At 38.1% G+C, this 16,189-nt stretch overlaps 1 protein-coding gene across 1 annotated transcript in view; it reads left to right on the top strand.

Annotated features, from left to right (window-relative positions):
• Window positions 1–16,189, top strand: part of Tomm70 (translocase of outer mitochondrial membrane 70) — a 31,661-nt gene that overhangs the window by 9,714 nt on the left and 5,758 nt on the right. The window contains exons 2-9 of the mRNA XM_040750639.1: window positions 4,436–4,609; window positions 5,402–5,528; window positions 7,242–7,351; window positions 8,457–8,605; window positions 11,275–11,482; window positions 13,022–13,156; window positions 14,166–14,273; window positions 15,299–15,415. Of these exons, the coding sequence (XP_040606573.1) occupies window positions 4,436–4,609; window positions 5,402–5,528; window positions 7,242–7,351; window positions 8,457–8,605; window positions 11,275–11,482; window positions 13,022–13,156; window positions 14,166–14,273; window positions 15,299–15,415 (1,128 nt within the window). The remainder of the gene's footprint in view (window positions 1–4,435; window positions 4,610–5,401; window positions 5,529–7,241; window positions 7,352–8,456; window positions 8,606–11,274; window positions 11,483–13,021; window positions 13,157–14,165; window positions 14,274–15,298; window positions 15,416–16,189) is intronic.

Raw genomic sequence — 16,189 nt, 5'->3', positions numbered from 1 at the left:
AATTATACAGTTTATAGTACTCTAAAAAGACTACCAAAATCAGGTTGCTTCCAGTAATGTTAAATGGTGTTATGATTCTTTTAGTAGCTTTTGAATAGACCAGTAGACTACATGAAAAGATCGAACTGGCTTTTCATGATGTTCCCATTATGTTTGATATCTTCTTGTCTTCAGTCCTCATTTGTGAAAATGAGGTGGTTTTTTTGTTTGTTGTTGGTTTGTTTTTTTTTGCTATTCTAAAGATTCTTGTAACTTGAAAGGGTAGACTTTTGAAAAGCAGTATAAAAAGATTTCTATGGGCTGGAATTAAAACCCCTTATTTAAAAAAAAGTCTAGCCGGGCGTTGGTGGCGCATGCCTTTAATCCCAGCACTTGGGAGGCAGAGGCAGGCGGATATCTGTGAGTTTGAGGCCAGCCTGGTCTACAAGAGCTAGTTCCAGGACAGCCTCCAAAGCCACAGAGAAACCCTGTCTCGAAAAACCAAAAAAATAAAAAATAAAAAAATAAAAAAGTCTATGGTCTTCCCTCAATAACATTTAATTTTTGCCTGAAAAGCCTGGCTTTGGGTATAACAGAAGGCGAGTGCTTGTTGATAACCAACTTTTTGTGATAAAGTCCATCATGTGCAAAAAGATTCCTTATCATTAGTATCCTTGTTGTGTCGCCATTTTTTCTCTGCATTTCTGTCAGAGAAGCTATGGGCCAGAAAATATTGGGAGTCCAGGGAATCAGCAGGTAAGGTGGTGAACATTGGGATACATTGTAGTTAAGTGACTCTCCACAGTTGTGAAGTAGAGGAATCGTTATGGAAGAGAGTTTTTGCCAGTTCGTTGTTTGTCTATGTAATTGAATTCTTTTTCAACTGTCTTCGGACCACCAGTTATTTTCAGTAGTAAAATAAGGAAGTTAAGTAGACTTACGAAATCAGAATACTTTTAAAAGGAAATTGTTATAAAAATTGAGGGAATGGAGAGATGTCTCAGGGATAAAGAATACTTGTTGCTCTTGTAATAGGACCTGAGTTGGATTCCCAGCACCCAAATAATGACTAATCACCACATATTATTGCGGTTCTAGAAGATCTGATGCTTTTTTTGGCCTCATGTGGTACACGGACATTCATGCACGCAACTCACCATATGTATAAAAATAAATTAAAAAGTAAGTAGTTAGTTGAGATTCAGTGTGTTGGCCTTTGCACGTTTAGACGTTGCTAAATGAAAAATGCTGTCCTGTTTCTTAAATCTTGTATCCTTTACTCCAGATTCCCCACCATCCTCTTTCATTTGTCTATCCTAGCTCCAGCTGCTTAAGTTCTTGTGATTTATGTAGACTTAGCCCTAGTAGTAGAAAGAGTCCATTGCCTGTTTGTGCCAATGAAACAAGGTCTGTACTTTGGCCAGTCAGTGTCTTTTTTATTTAGTCAAATCATGTAATAGACTGTTGGGGGAGGGCCTAGACCCTGCCCTGAAGGAAATGACAGACTCTGGAGATCCCCTGTGGGGAAGAGAGTGAGGAGCTGGGAGGACTGGCAGGAGGGGAGGGAGAGGGAGCTGGGATTGCTGTATGAAGCAAGCTTGTTTCTAACTTTACAAAAATGTAATAAAATAAAAAATAGTTGTCTGTTAAAAGTTTTATTGGATAAAAACCATTTCAGCCATCAAAAAAAGAAAAAAACATGGAATAACTGAAATAATGACACTAATGCCACGTTATTTTCAACATAAATGTTTTAGGTTAGTGGGCGGGCTTCCAATGACTCAGAAACAATGAATATTTACTGTGCTAAATAAAATGTTTTTCTTTTGCTTTTTACATACTATCAAAGGCAGTCAGACTTGTTTATTTTAAAGTTTTATTAAGCAAAAGGTCAATAATACTTTTGAGCAGATAGACCCTTATCAATAGAACTATGTTGTGGTCCATCTATAGCTTTTAAGAGTGGTCGTTGGAGCCCGGCAGTGGTGACGCACGCCTTTAATCCCAGCACTCAGGAGGCAGAGGCAGGCGGGTCTCTGTGAGTTCGAGACCAGCCTGGCCTACAAGATCTAGTTCCAGGACAGCCTCCAAAGCCACAGGGAAACCCTGTCTCGAAAAACCAAGCCAAAAAAAGAAAAGAAAAGAAAAAGTGGTCCTTGCAAGAAGTTGGAGCAAGGGCCTGGGGAGATGGCTCAGCGGTAAGAGTGGTCCTTGGATATTGCTTTTTGTGTTACGTGTACCTTTTATAATGTTTATTTTTCCCTTAAATGTTTCTGTGTTGTTTTGCTTTAAGTCGTATCTGCTTAGGCAGCATTTAGTTGTACTTTTAAACAACTTGAAAGTGTTTTAATCAAAGACTCACCTATTCACATTTATCAGATAGGTGTAACTAATGATTATTGTCATACTTTTTGTTCTTAGGTCATTCTTTCTGCTTTCAATACATTGGTCATTCATCTGCTCTGTATTCATTTTAGTATTAAAACTGTTATATATGTCTATGTTGTGTTTAATTTCAAGCACTGTTTGTCAAATTACAGACTTTTAAGTTGAGATTCTTCCTTCAGAGTTTAGTGATGGTTAATTATCTGTCAGGACCTGTTGACAGTTTGTACCTGAGTTTGTTCTTTTGTAGTTAGTCTGACTTTGTTTTCTACTAAAGGTTTGTGGGATTTTTGCTATAAACTTGAGCATAATGTATTTAAAAAGCGGGTGGTGTTTTCCAATTTTTTTATGCCCTCTTTCCTTCTGGAAGTTGCTAGATGGATGTTTTTTGGAACTTATTTACTTTTCTTCAAGCATCTTACCCCTATCCTCTGTTTCCATCGCGTTCTGGAAGTTTCCTTGATCACAACTTATACTTATTTGTTCCTCAACTGTGCTTATTGTAATATAGACACTCTATTAAGCTAATTATTTTAATTCTTTTGTTGTTTTTAAGATGTCTGGCTGTGGATTCTAAACATTTTATACTTAGGTAGTAGAGCTTGTGCTTTGCATGTAAGAGGCCCTGAGTTTGAGCTCTAGCAGCTTCTCCCGATTACCTTCTCTTGCTACTCAATTTCTTTATCAGATAGAAGTTTTCCTTTGGAGTTAGGTGCTTCTTGTGTGCATTGGCTTTCTTTCAGTGCTAGCACTTGCTCTGTTCTGTGTGTGCTTTCTTGGAAAAAGAACCATTCTCCCTTCTGGATGACACAGTCCTGTTGCAGTTTGTATGACTTGTGCTTTTTTTCCAGTTGAGAAAGGCAATGAGTTTATCCTAAATGTAAGCTGTCCAACTATTACCCTGATGGTTGTCGGTTGTCTTCCTAATGCCACACAGGGGTTCTCATTTGTCCTTTTCTTTTATCTCCCCTCCCCCCACCCGCAAACACGGTTTCCCTGTGTTTTCCTGGCTATCTTGGAACTCACTTTGTAGACTAGGTTGGCCTTGAACTCAGAGATTCACCTGCCTTTGCCTCCCAAGTGCTGGGATTCCATTTGTCTTTTTTTCACCCTATTTTCATAGACCCATGGATGTAACCCCTGCCCCCCAAAAATGTTGTGAAGTTTTGAGTAAGTTTCTATACAGTTTTGTGCTCGGCTGTATTCATAGTTAGCCTGGGACACATGAAGCCTTGGCTGTAGGTGGGACATTCTTGTAATCTATTTATTCTTGAATTATGTTTCATGGTTGCTATTTGACTTGTATTGGAAGGATTAAGAAGATGAATAAATCTGTTGACAAATGGAAGATCTTCATTCATCTTTTGATTTGTGTTCTTAGCTCCTTTTATTCCACACCTTGGTTTTATAAATCCATATGTTTCTTGTTAGCACTGTTCAGCTTAAACTGTCTAGGTTATATCTCTGTGTATAATAGATAGTAAGAAGTAGTACATGTTTCCAGCCATTATCAAGATCCTCTGGGGGTTATGAGGGATCAGTTTGACATGACCCTGTCATCTTTGTCATAACTACCCTTTGCTTGCCAGAGAGTTGCCTTGACAGTGTCTTAACTGATAGTATACATAATAATCATTTTGAGAGAGGCCAGGTACTCTCCTGTTGGTGAGAGTCTGCCTTTGTCTACCCTTTCTGCCTTGGTGTAAGGACCCTTCTTGCTGCTGCCTAAAGAGTTCAAGGTAGCCTTGAACTCCTGCCTTCGACTTTCTAGTGCTGGGATTACAGGTTTGTGCTTTCAAATACTGGGATTAGATTTTTCCAAAACAAGGGGTTTAAATTGGCTGAGAAACATGTCTTTATAGCCATTTGGTTGACAAACATTAAAGTTGTCGATTCTGATGTTGGCAGAAATTGATAAATGATACTTTAACTTGTCAGCCTTGGAGGGGCGGGGAGTCTGAGTAAACAACCATCCTATATTCCATTTTGTTTCATCAGCTTGTTTAATCACTATGGTCTGAATTTATTTACGATGTCCGTTCTTAATAATAATTGTTTTCTCTCATTTCAGAATTCTCTGGATAGAGCCCAAGCAGCCAAAAACAAAGGCAACAAATATTTCAAAGCAGGAAAATATGAACAAGCTATTCAGTGCTATACTGAGGCTATTAGTTTGTGCCCTACTGAGAAGAATGTAGACCTTTCTACATTTTATCAGAACAGAGCTGCTGCCTTTGAACAGTTGGTATGTATTCAGTGTTGTTTCTTCTCTTGTTTTTCCTCTAAAGTTAGAAGAATTTTTCATTTCAGTTTTGCTAGCGGAGAAGTGAGCCAGCTAAGTAGGTAGTTGACCACACATCTATAATTTAGCAGCGTAGTGTAGCTTGAGATAACTTGGTGAATCACCTGATTTTGGATGTTAAATAGTGCCAGACAAGTCACCTGAGGAGAAGGGAGAGGCGAGTTCTTGAAGATTGCAGCATGTAGCAGTCAAGTCGAAGGAAGGAATTCAGCCAAATTGAGAGTGAGCAGCCAATAATGTAATAGATAGCAAGTCAGAGTGGCAATGTGGACTGATGACAAATGCTGTAAGTGGGAAAATAACACAATCTGGGCATGTGCCCATGTCATGGGATGGTTCAGAAGAGAGGTGGATGTCTGCAGAGAAGGAATAACTGAAAGTAAAGATCTTGGCATGGGGAAGGTGTGGATTCCCATCCCCAGTGAGAAAAGGGCTGATTTCCTCATTTTAGCAGGAGTGAAATCGTGCTGTGCAAACACAGCCACAGGTGGGTCTAAGGTAGGAAACCTAAATATCTTCACTGCCTATTTGTAGAAATCTAGTGTATTGTCTTAATTTCGTGTGTGTGTGTGTGTGTGTGTGTGTGTGTGTGTGTGTGTGTGTGTGTGTGTGCATGTGTTTGCAAATACATTTTTGAGAAATTTAACACTTGGTCTGTTAGGTTTGGAAACCTCGGTTCTGTTGAAAAGTACTGTTTTCAATGTTTCTTTTTCCTTTTCATGCTTCCAATTACAGCAAAAGTGGAAAGAGGTGGCACAGGATTGTACAAAGGCTGTTGAACTTAATCCCAAATATGTGAAAGCTCTCTTTAGACGTGCAAAAGCCCACGAGAAGCTGGACAATAAGAAGGAGTGTTTAGAAGGTGAGGTTGTTTCTGTGTTTTCACAGGAAAATAACAGGACACTTTGTAGTTGTTAGTAGATGTATATGAAACTGCCTGTGAGTGTAGAAGTCAGCTAATTGTCTCTGTGTGAAACTCTTTCCCAGTTGAGATTCTGTTCTCAGCTGTGGAATTATTTATTTTTTTATTGGCTATTTTGAGACAGGCTCTACATGACCCTGGCTGTCCTGTAACTCACAATATAGAACAGCTGACATGAAACAGAGATCCACCTGCCTCTGCTCTGCCATACCCAACCTCAACTGAGGAATTACTAAGGACTATTAAGACTCTTTGAACAACTCTTTGACTGAGGAAGTCAGAAAGGTAGTTTTAGTAGGTTAGTTTTGACATATTTTGAGCTACTTTCTGGTATAAATGTGAGGTAACTTGGAGATGACTCATTAAGGAGAATGCTTTTTGCCCTTTTTATTTTCAAACATTATTTTTTACACAATTGCAGAGTGTGTCATTCTCGGAAAATGTTACAAATGTTCTTTTGCCTCTAATTGGCCATGTCTTCTTCCAAAACTGCAATTAAAGTACAGGTCACAGGCTTTTAAAGTTCATTTTTCTAAGTAACGTGACGCTAACCCAGAATATAATTTCTGCAGTCTAAAAGTACTTTCAGTACATGTTCACAGGTCCTTTCAAAACATCAGTAATAAAATGTAGCCACAATTACTCTTTTAATAACTTTCTGGGGTTGGTACTGGGGGATAAAAACTCAGGATCTCACTCCCAGACACTAAGCATACTTTCTGCCTCTGAGCTGAGCCTAAAATGCTTTTTTATTCTGTTTTGCTTTTTTTAAAGGAGTAAGTCCTTTAAAAGAATGAGGCTATTTTAGATTGTGTTAGAAAATTTAAAAGTTTTGTGATGTCATGTGATGGTTGAAAGAATGATGTTTTTAAAATGGGAATTCTGTTTTGAGCTAGACCTTAAAGTTGCTAGCAGATAGTAATTGGCAGAGAAGTGATTGATTGGAGTTTAGATCAAGGAAAAGGAGTGAGAAATGAAGAACAGTGTTAGAGGTAGCTAAAGTTAGCAGGGAAATGTAATGTTGTATTGACTTGTTTGGAAGAATTAGAGTGAGGACTTGTGAAAAGTGGAACATTAGAAAGAGAAGTAGCAGCTGCTGAATACTTTGAGTCAAAGGATCAACAACTTCTGTTCTTTCACATTTCAGACCACTTTTTGTGAGCTGTGACATAACCAGTTGAAAGTGGTGTTTCCAGGCAGATTTTGAGTTCTTCGACAAAGTAGCTATGGAGGCAGAGTATCTCAGAGGAGTTTTAAAACTACTTACTTAAAAAGCTACTTAGGAGTTGAGGGAGGAGGATTAATTGTATGGAGAAGTTTGATAGCAGTCTGGGCAGCGTAGCAAGATGTGAGAGCATCTACTATGTTCACTTGCCTTGTGTTAATAGTTAAAAGAGAAGATTCTGGATTCCTTGTTTTCTTTACTATCTACAGAATGTTAGAGCATTGAGAGCCATAAGAAATTAAACAGGATAAGCCCATTCATTTCACAGGTGAGAAAAAAACCCCAGAGGAATACAATATTGACACTTTTTGAAAATTGAACAGTCCCACCTTGCTTTGAGTTGAGTTTGGCTTTTTGTAGTTTAGTTGTATCTATTTGATGCTGCTTCACAGTAATTCCATAATTCCACTTTTATATATCATTTCCAGATGTCACTGCTGTGTGTATATTAGAAGGATTCCAAAATGAGCAGAGCATGCTGTTAGCTGATAAAGTTCTTAAACTTCTCGGGAAAGAGAACGCCAAAGAAAAATATAAGGTAAGTTACTATAGTTGGGAATAGTTGGATACTGCCTGAGACTGGACAGTGTTCCTGATAGCAGCTGAAACTAGAGCTGGGTTACATTTCTTTTTCCTATACTCAGTAAGCCCAAAACTGACTATAATTCACTTTATGTATTAGGAATTACCATGCAATAGCCCAAAGACCAAATCCAATTTGCTTCCTATATGTTAGCTACTTGCATATTGTTTGGGACTACTTTTGTGCTGCTCAACATATTTCAGTGGTTGTTAAAGTATGCAGAATCTATGTAGTCTACAGTGCCTGTCTGTGTATCACCTGATTTTTTTATAGAAAAATATATGCCAACTCCTGCTGTGCATCATTAGTTTTTAAAGGTAAACTGTATCAATGGACATTAGTTAGTGACATAATTATTTAACAGTTAAACAAGGGTCTGGGCTAGAGCAGTGGATACAAGCACATGGTTCCAGATCCAGGCTGGTAGCTCTTACATGTAATTGAGTCCAGTGTATGCTACAAAATGAGACCCTATCTTTGGGGAGTGGAGGACGGACAGTCTCTTCCCTTACAAGGTTTCACTTTATTGGAACAGATACTTGGAGGAGAAAGGTATACTGCTAATTTCAGGATTTCAGGGCAGTTATTCCCTTTTTCTTTACTGACAACTCCATTTTCTTCTAAAGTGATCTTTGTAATTAACCTATATAGCTAAACTTAGGTGACACATGTCTATAGTTCTAGTACTTGGGAGGCAAAGCAAGGGAAGGTAAGCTAGTCTGTATAGAGTGAGACCTTTTCTCAGAACAGCAAACACCAGGTTCCTGTAGCATAGGCTTTCATGTATTAACATGTGCTGTTAATCCAAGAGCTTTATAAGTAACTGTACTAGAGCCCACGACTTCTTTGCCTTTCAGCAATTTATAATGGGATTTTTAAAAATCATCTCTGAGGCGTGTTAGATTCCTACTCTTATCCTAAGGCTTAGAACTTAATATTGTCTATTAATTTGAAAGTGCGAATACACTGTTTATAAGTCATTCTTACTCTGCAGTGTACTTGCTTCTTTGATTAGTGTTTTCTCATTTTAAAACAAAGCTTAAACATGGTTGAATTTTAGAACCGTGAACCTCTGATGCCATCGCCACAATTTATTAAGTCTTACTTCAGTTCTTTCACGGATGATATCATTTCTCAACCAATGCTTAAGGGAGAGAAGTCTGATGAAGATAAAGACAAGGAAGGAGAAGCTTTAGAAGTAAAAGAAAAGTAAGTATGCTAAACTTTGTGGGCTAGAGGGGCTTTGGGGCCTGCAGCACAGATAGGTTCACAGTCACCTTTAAAGGAAAGCTGTGTACAGATGGTTAAATACAACTAAGTTCTATATTATTATAGAGATACCTCCTTTTCTAGCAGTTATCTGTTATTTCTCTGGTACTTAGATTTTGTCACTTTACTGCTTTTGCGGCCATAGTGAGGTTATCAAGAAAATACCCATTACGTCAAGGGGCATGGTTTAGGTGATTTGAACAGAGATGCTACATTAAATTATATGTAGCTCAAATGCCAAATGTTTGAGTGCAGGGTAGCCCTTAATTTATGCTAATGAACACTTAAGAATGCTGTAAATTTAAGTTTTTTCTACTTGTCCAGAACAGTGGCATTCCTAATGACATCTTGTTTTTGATAACTATAGAAAGTTGAAATCAAAGGACAAGTGCCTTTATGACTGGAGACCTTATGATGTCATATATATGCCATCTAGCCTGCTTATTCATTCATATTTATTGATGCTTGTGTTTTCCAGTTGGACTAACTCTTCCCTGAGAGTTACTAGTTGGGTATTTATTCATGTGTGTGGGAGGGGGAGTAATGTTGTTCCCTATAGTAAAACATAACTGAGTTTTTAGGAAGTCTGCCTAATTACACAAGATTTATAAATGTTAGTTAGTACACAGTCTTTGAGAAAGTCACAGTTGGGAAGTAAGTTTCAGATATCATAACTTTAGTAACAGTGATACGGATAATGTCCTCTTCTGTTAAGCAAATAGTCCTCATCCCATAAAAACTAGAGCAAAGTTAGTCATATTCTGTGAGCCATGGTGAGGTTGACAGGATGTGAATCATAAACTCACAAGAGCTCTCAGCTGGATCAGCTACTGCAATTGTAGTTGGGTCTCTGAGCCTTTACCTCATCTTTTTTTTTTTTTTTTTTTGATGAAGCTAGTATTTCTAACTCTTAACTTTAGGACTATTTTAAGGTTTAGAGACCTATGAAAATACTTACCATGTTTTCAGTAAGTGGGAACTTATTACTTTCATTCTGATTTTAATATAATCGCTCCTATTTTCTTATCCTGGTAACCTAAGCAGCAAAATAGAAAATAAATGGTAAGAGTGAAGTTAGAAGAATCTGGTAGAAGTTTTCTTGTAAATCACATACCAGTTTTCTCAGTCTAGAGCAGTGGCTCTCCGCCTTCCTAATGCTGCAATCCTTTAATTCAGTTCTTCATATTGTGGTGACCCTGACCATGGAATTATTTTGTTGCTACCTCATAACTACAGTTTTGCTACAGTTAGGAATCATAATGCCCAATCCACAGGTTGAGAACCACTGAGCTAAAATATAACAACTGAAATGAGAAATTGCACTCAGTTTACAATGCTCTTTAATACAGATGCTCTTTAACATGTGAGGGGTTAAACCCCTATAAATACATTGTAAGTTGAAACTATAGTAAGTCAAATATGTGTTTCCTTTATGTAGCCCACTGAACAACATGATAACTGTCATTTATTTACCCTTGTAATCCTGTGGGTGATTGTGAGCTGTAGCTTGCTGTCCCTGTCAGCATCGTTTCCTAGTATTCTACCACATGTCTCAGTCCAAGGCAAGATAGAAATCCCAAGTATGTACTTCCAAAGTCTTTCATTTTTCACACCACGTTAGTGTTCAGCTTTTATATAAATCAGATGCCTTCATTAAGCAATCATCTTAGAACAAGAATGTTGTATCCAGACGGTAGTGGTGCACACCTTTAATCCCAGCACAAAGGAGACAGAGGCAGGCGGATCTCACAACCAGGGATACACAGAGAAACCCTGTCTAGAAAAACAAAACACACACACACACAAAGAAGAGAAATGTTGAATTTGCTGTGTTTTTGAAAGAGAGGTCATTCTAGGGGTTCTGCAAGATAACTTGTTGGGTAAAGGTGCTTGCTCATAAGTCTGAAGACCTGAGCTAATTCTAGATCTACTTTTTTTTAAAGATCTATTTATTATGTATACAGTATTCCTCCCACGTGTACACTTGCGTACCAGAAGAGGGCACCAGATCTCATTACAGATGGTCGTGAGCCACCATGTGGTTGCTGGGAATTGAACTCAGGACCTCTGGAAGAACAGTCAGTGCTCTTAACCTCTGAGCCATTTCTCCAGCTCTAGATGTACTTTTTAAGGTGGCACAATAAATCTACTTTTGAGGTACTTCAGTGTTTTTACTCACTCCATCCTCCACAAAGCAATAATCTGTATAAAACGCAGGTCTGACCACTCCTCTTGGTTACTGTTTCCTTCCTTGTTCTTCTCTTAGCCGTTAGTAAGTGTTGAGTGCACTACTGATATGCCCAGACAGGAAGTAAGACAGGGTCCTCATCCGTATTACAGAAGAGTGTCTTCTTTCTCATTACCTCACCTCACATTGCCTAATATTAGAACTGGGGTACTAGCCTAAGGATTCTGCCAGTGACCATGCTGCCTCGGCTTGAAACAGGTAAATCTCTGCTGGTGAAGAAATCCTAGTCAGTTTAATCTCCCATATTGACTGGTTAATATATATGTAGGAGAAAAAGACAGTTCAGCGTACCGTGTGTGGCAAGTTTTAGCATTTGGTCTTTCCTTAGTAATTAACTTCTTATGTTTGCTTTCATCTTCAGTTCTGGATATTTAAAAGCTAAACAGTATATGGAAGAAGAAAACTATGACAAAATCATAAGTGAATGCTCAAAGGAAATAGATGCTCAAGGCAAATACATGGCGGAAGCCTTACTACTGCGAGCCACCTTCTACCTGCTTATTGGCAGTGCCAATGCGGCCAAACCTGACTTGGATAAGGTCATCAGTTTGAAGGAAGCTAGCGTGAAGGTACAGTTTGAAACACGTGTGCATGTGGGAAGTTCGAAAGTGGCGGGATTTCTTCTGCAGTTGTGTTGCTCATACCTTTGCTTTGCGCTAGCAGCTCTCTGAAAGGCTACTTTGATTTTGAGGACAGTGTTGTTGACATCCTTTTGATATTATTACCCTACAGAATTTTCCTGAGCTGCCATGCTGATTTCCTAATTGCTAAAACTTGTATTCTGCTGTAAAGTACATGCATTATTGATTAAGGAAGAAACATGTATTTACGATCATGACTTTCAGCTTTAACAGCTAGGAACAATAATATCTACTCTATATCATGTATAAAAATTAACTCAAAAGGAACCAGAAACCTAAATGTTAAGAACTAAAAAAAAACTCGTAGGAAAAATATAGGAATAAGTATTTGTTATCTTGCATTAGGAAGGAGTTTCTGAAATATGACACCTAAATAAAATATAACTTCAGAAGAGAAAAAAAAAAAGATGGCTTAGTAGGTAAAGAACTTGCTGCCAAAACTGACAGCTTAAGTTCCATCCCTGGAGCCCACATGGTAGAAGACAGCATGGATTCAAGCAAGTTGTCCTCTGACTTACACACACACACACACACACACACACACACACACACACACACACACACACACACACACACACACACCACGGTAAATCAATGAATGTAAAAAGAGAAAAAGAACCGCTTTTGAGTTGAGCATCATGGCCTGTACTTGGGTGACTGAGATTGAAGGATAGCTTAAGGTAAGCCTGTGCTTGAAAGGACAATATCAGGAAACTGAAAACACCTTCCAGAGAATGGAGCAAAATATTCAGGAAGCATTCATATGATAAAAGCTTTGTAATCAAGAATGAAAGTTAGAATCCAACAGTAAACAGGGAGCCTAACCTGAAAATGTACAAAAAATTTAGACAAATCACAAAAGAATATTCTATATAAATGGCAGATGACAGCATGAAAAAGGTGTTTCAGCACCACGACCTACTAGGACAGTGTCAACCAAAACTTCATTGAAGTACCTCTTCTTCCCTATTCCTAGTTGCCATGTAATCTATGAATGCTGCTTCCAGGGAATTTAAGATATACATACATACCTGAATGTTCACAGCAGTATTAATCATGACAGTCAAAAGATAAAAATAACCCATATGTCCAGTATCATCTATGTGCTTAAATAATACTGCCATAAGAAGGAATGCTAATACGTGCCACACCAATGATAATTGTAAATGAAAGCCAGAAAAGGAGCCATATAGTATATGAAACATTCCAAATGTACAAGCATGAGGATAATAGACTAGAGGTAAGTGGTTTCTGGACATTTGGATTGGAGGCTTTGTTCTGTGTGTGTTCTTTGGGTACAATAAAAATGCTTTGAAATTTGTAGTGATCTTCTGTTTAATGTACCAGCAAGCTTGCATATAGTCTTTAAAAAGGGTGAACTTTATAGTAGGCACTGCAGATTTTTTTTTTGAAATCTGAATGGGTTTTTAAATTAACCAGGAACTTTTTCTTACTTTGGGTGTATAGCTTCGAGCAAATGCCCTCATCAAAAGAGGCACCATGTGCATGCAACAGCAGCAGCCTATGCTGTCTACTCAGGATTTCAACATGGCTGCCGAGATCGACCCTCAGAACTCCGATGTTTATCACCACCGAGGACAGGTAGAGCTGGTCTCAGCTAGAATTGGTGCTGTAACTTGATAACTGCCTCCAGGATTTATTGAAGTTTAAGTGTTTTGCAGATTGGGTTGGCTTTTATTTACTTACATCTTGAACATTTATTATAGTTTTGGTATTGTGGAAGAAAGGGAAAGCAAAAAAAAAAAAATGAGGGCTTGGCAGATCGGCTAGTTTATTGGGTATACCTAGTTTATAAGTTTTCAGTGAGTAAACACTAATCTGACCTAGTAAACATTGTAATGATATGTATGTGTCTGTAGAAGTTTGTGCAGATGAGCGCAGGCTTCCAGGGTGGCCGAAGGTGCCAGATCCACTAGAGCTGGAAGTGATGTAGGCAGTTATAAGCTACCCAGCATTATCCAGGGTACCAAACACCCACAGCACACCTAGTCTAATTTGCTTAACTTGGCATCTTACAGTACAGTGTAATAGAAAGGAGGAACAAACTAAAAGTATGAGCATTTGTTTATTTTAGACCTAAGTCTCTGCTGTAGTGCGAGTTCATTTGAGCAAGCGCACAGTCCTCCAGCCTCGGCAGCCTGAGCACTGGGATTACAGATGTACCTGACTTGAAATTCTTTCTACGGGAGAATTCTGTTCAGTGGTTCTGAAAGGTGTTACACAGTGTTGAAATAACACTTTAAAAATTCTTGTTATTTCCATCTTTAAATGTCTTGAAATTAATTGAATGGTAATTATATAAAGCGTAACCTGCTTTGAAATTAAGCAGAGAGGCACTTAGTTTTGATTTTTGTGTTTTCTTTTTTTTTATATTTCTTATTTTTTTTATCAAAACTGCAGTGAAAAAAATCAGATACCAGTTTTGAGATTTTAGAGTCATGACTTTTTCCTGAAAAGTAATTTTATATTGCATAATTAATAAATGCTAAGCATTAACTGTGGTAGTAGGAAAGAAATAGAGAAATGTGGTGCAAGCTTAAACATTGAGCCTCTTATTTTGATTGCATTTAATTATGTATTCTTTCCCTAGCTGAAAATTCTGCTGGATCTAGTTGAAGAAGCAGTGGCAGACTTTGATGCCTGCATTAGATTAAGACCCAAGTTTGCTCTGGCTCAAGCTCAGAAATGTTTTGCATTGGTAGGTGCCGTTTTCATTTGTGACTTCATAAGCACCATCTGTGTTTCGTAGTATTCAGCAAAGTGAGCATTGCATTGTCTACAGTCATGTTTTTCTCAAATGGTGATTTCAGGGAGGTAGGATGAATGAAGCATTTTAATCTATATAGCTGGCCTTGGACTCACAAGCCTCCTGCCTCAGCTTCTCATGCTAGTGCCGTAGATTGCTGCTCTACCAGAAGCTAGTATGAAGGATTCCAAAACAATCTGAGGAAATAATTTATAGTCATGGCATGATTTAACTGCTTCCCGATGACCAGTCCTAAAATAATTTTCCCTCTAAAGAAAGTTGTCATTAAGTATTTATATTATAGGTTTAAGATGAAAATAATAGAATTGTGACATTAAAAGGTTGGTAAATGGGATACAGTTTGGTGATAGGCTGTGTGAAGGCCTAACATGTGTAAGGTCGTTGTTTTGAATTTTGGCACTGCAGAAAATTAAATAAATCAAATTATGCCATCTATATGCTCTGTTGACATCTTAGTTTTCTATTGCTGTGAAGATACATCATTACCAAAGGCAGTTTAGAAAAGAAAGCATTTAATTGGGTGCTACAGTTTGAAAGGGCTAGTCCATTAGCATCATGTAAGGAACATGGCATGGTACTGGAATAGTCATTGAGAGCTGACATCTGATCCATGAGGAAGAGTAACTGGGCTTTTGAAACCTCAAAGCCCACCTCTAGTGACAAACCTTTTAATGGTTCCCACAAAAAAGCTGAGAACAGAGCGTTCAAATGTATGACCCTATGAGGCCATTCTCATTCAAACCACCGCAAGGCCTTAAAAATACATAGTGGCCTTGAAGTCTTGACATTGTGTTTGGCATTGTGTTTGACCCTCTGCTGCTGAGTTGTTCCTTGACGTCCTTTTGGATTAACAAGTCATCTGCTTTTCCGGAAACATTTTTGTAGTATTCTGTAATACGTTAAGATTTCAGAAGTGTTTTTAACTCTTTGACTGGAGTGTTCTGATTTTTAAACAGTATCGCCAGGCATATACAGCAAACAATTCTTCACAAGTCCAGGCTGCTATGAAAGGTTTTGAAGAAGTCATAAAGAAATTTCCCAGGTGTGCTGAAGGCTATGCACTTTATGCCCAGGTAAGTGTAAACACATTTCTTAGGAGCTGCACTTGTAAACTTGATCCCAGTAGGGAATTGTGCTGACCTGACCACATTTCTGTGGATGCAGGCAATGTTGTTTCTGCTTTGATTATCAAGGCCCATGGCATGGTCCTGAACAGCTTCAGGAGAAGCTCCTGACATCCAATCTGGAAACTGACACTAAGCTCAGAAGGTGTGGAAGCTCTGGGCAAGAGTTTTCTCAGGCTTTTAGTAGGATTGGATTGTCAAAAGTAATTTCCTTCAGAAAATTTACTCTTCACTTAACTGATAGGGAAAACATCCATGATATGAAGGTCTTTTTGCTTGCTCAAAGCCCTCTTTAAATGGTTATCTACGTTATAACAGCTTATTTTCTCTTTGGTTAGTTTAAAATTCTTATTAATTAGCATACAAAGTAACGTTTCTTTCTATCATCTTCATGGGTAATTTCTTTCTCTTAAACTTTTTCCACTCATTCTTCCCTGGCACCTTCTTGGTTGCTTTTTTCTTTTATGTTACATGTATTCTGTCACCCACTTGTCTCCCTTAGAACCTCTTTTACACACTAGCTTCATGACCTGTACCTGCATTTACACCCATGTATAAACCCCAAAAGTTCAATGTTTGCAGGTACACATGAGATAGATATGTGATATGTCTTCCTGAATTTAGGTTACCTTGCTTAATAAAATAGCTTTCAGAGCTGTTTACTTAATAAAATTGCCTGTCATCCTTGCACAGGAAAAAATATTAATCTTTCTTAAAATATCC

Source organism: Mesocricetus auratus, unplaced genomic scaffold, assembly GCF_017639785.1.
Source record: "Mesocricetus auratus isolate SY011 unplaced genomic scaffold, BCM_Maur_2.0 Super-Scaffold_100008, whole genome shotgun sequence".
Classification (NCBI taxonomy): domain Eukaryota; kingdom Metazoa; phylum Chordata; class Mammalia; order Rodentia; family Cricetidae; genus Mesocricetus; species Mesocricetus auratus.
Note: the sequence above shows the minus strand (reverse complement) of the source record. Positions and strands in the feature narration are given on the sequence as shown.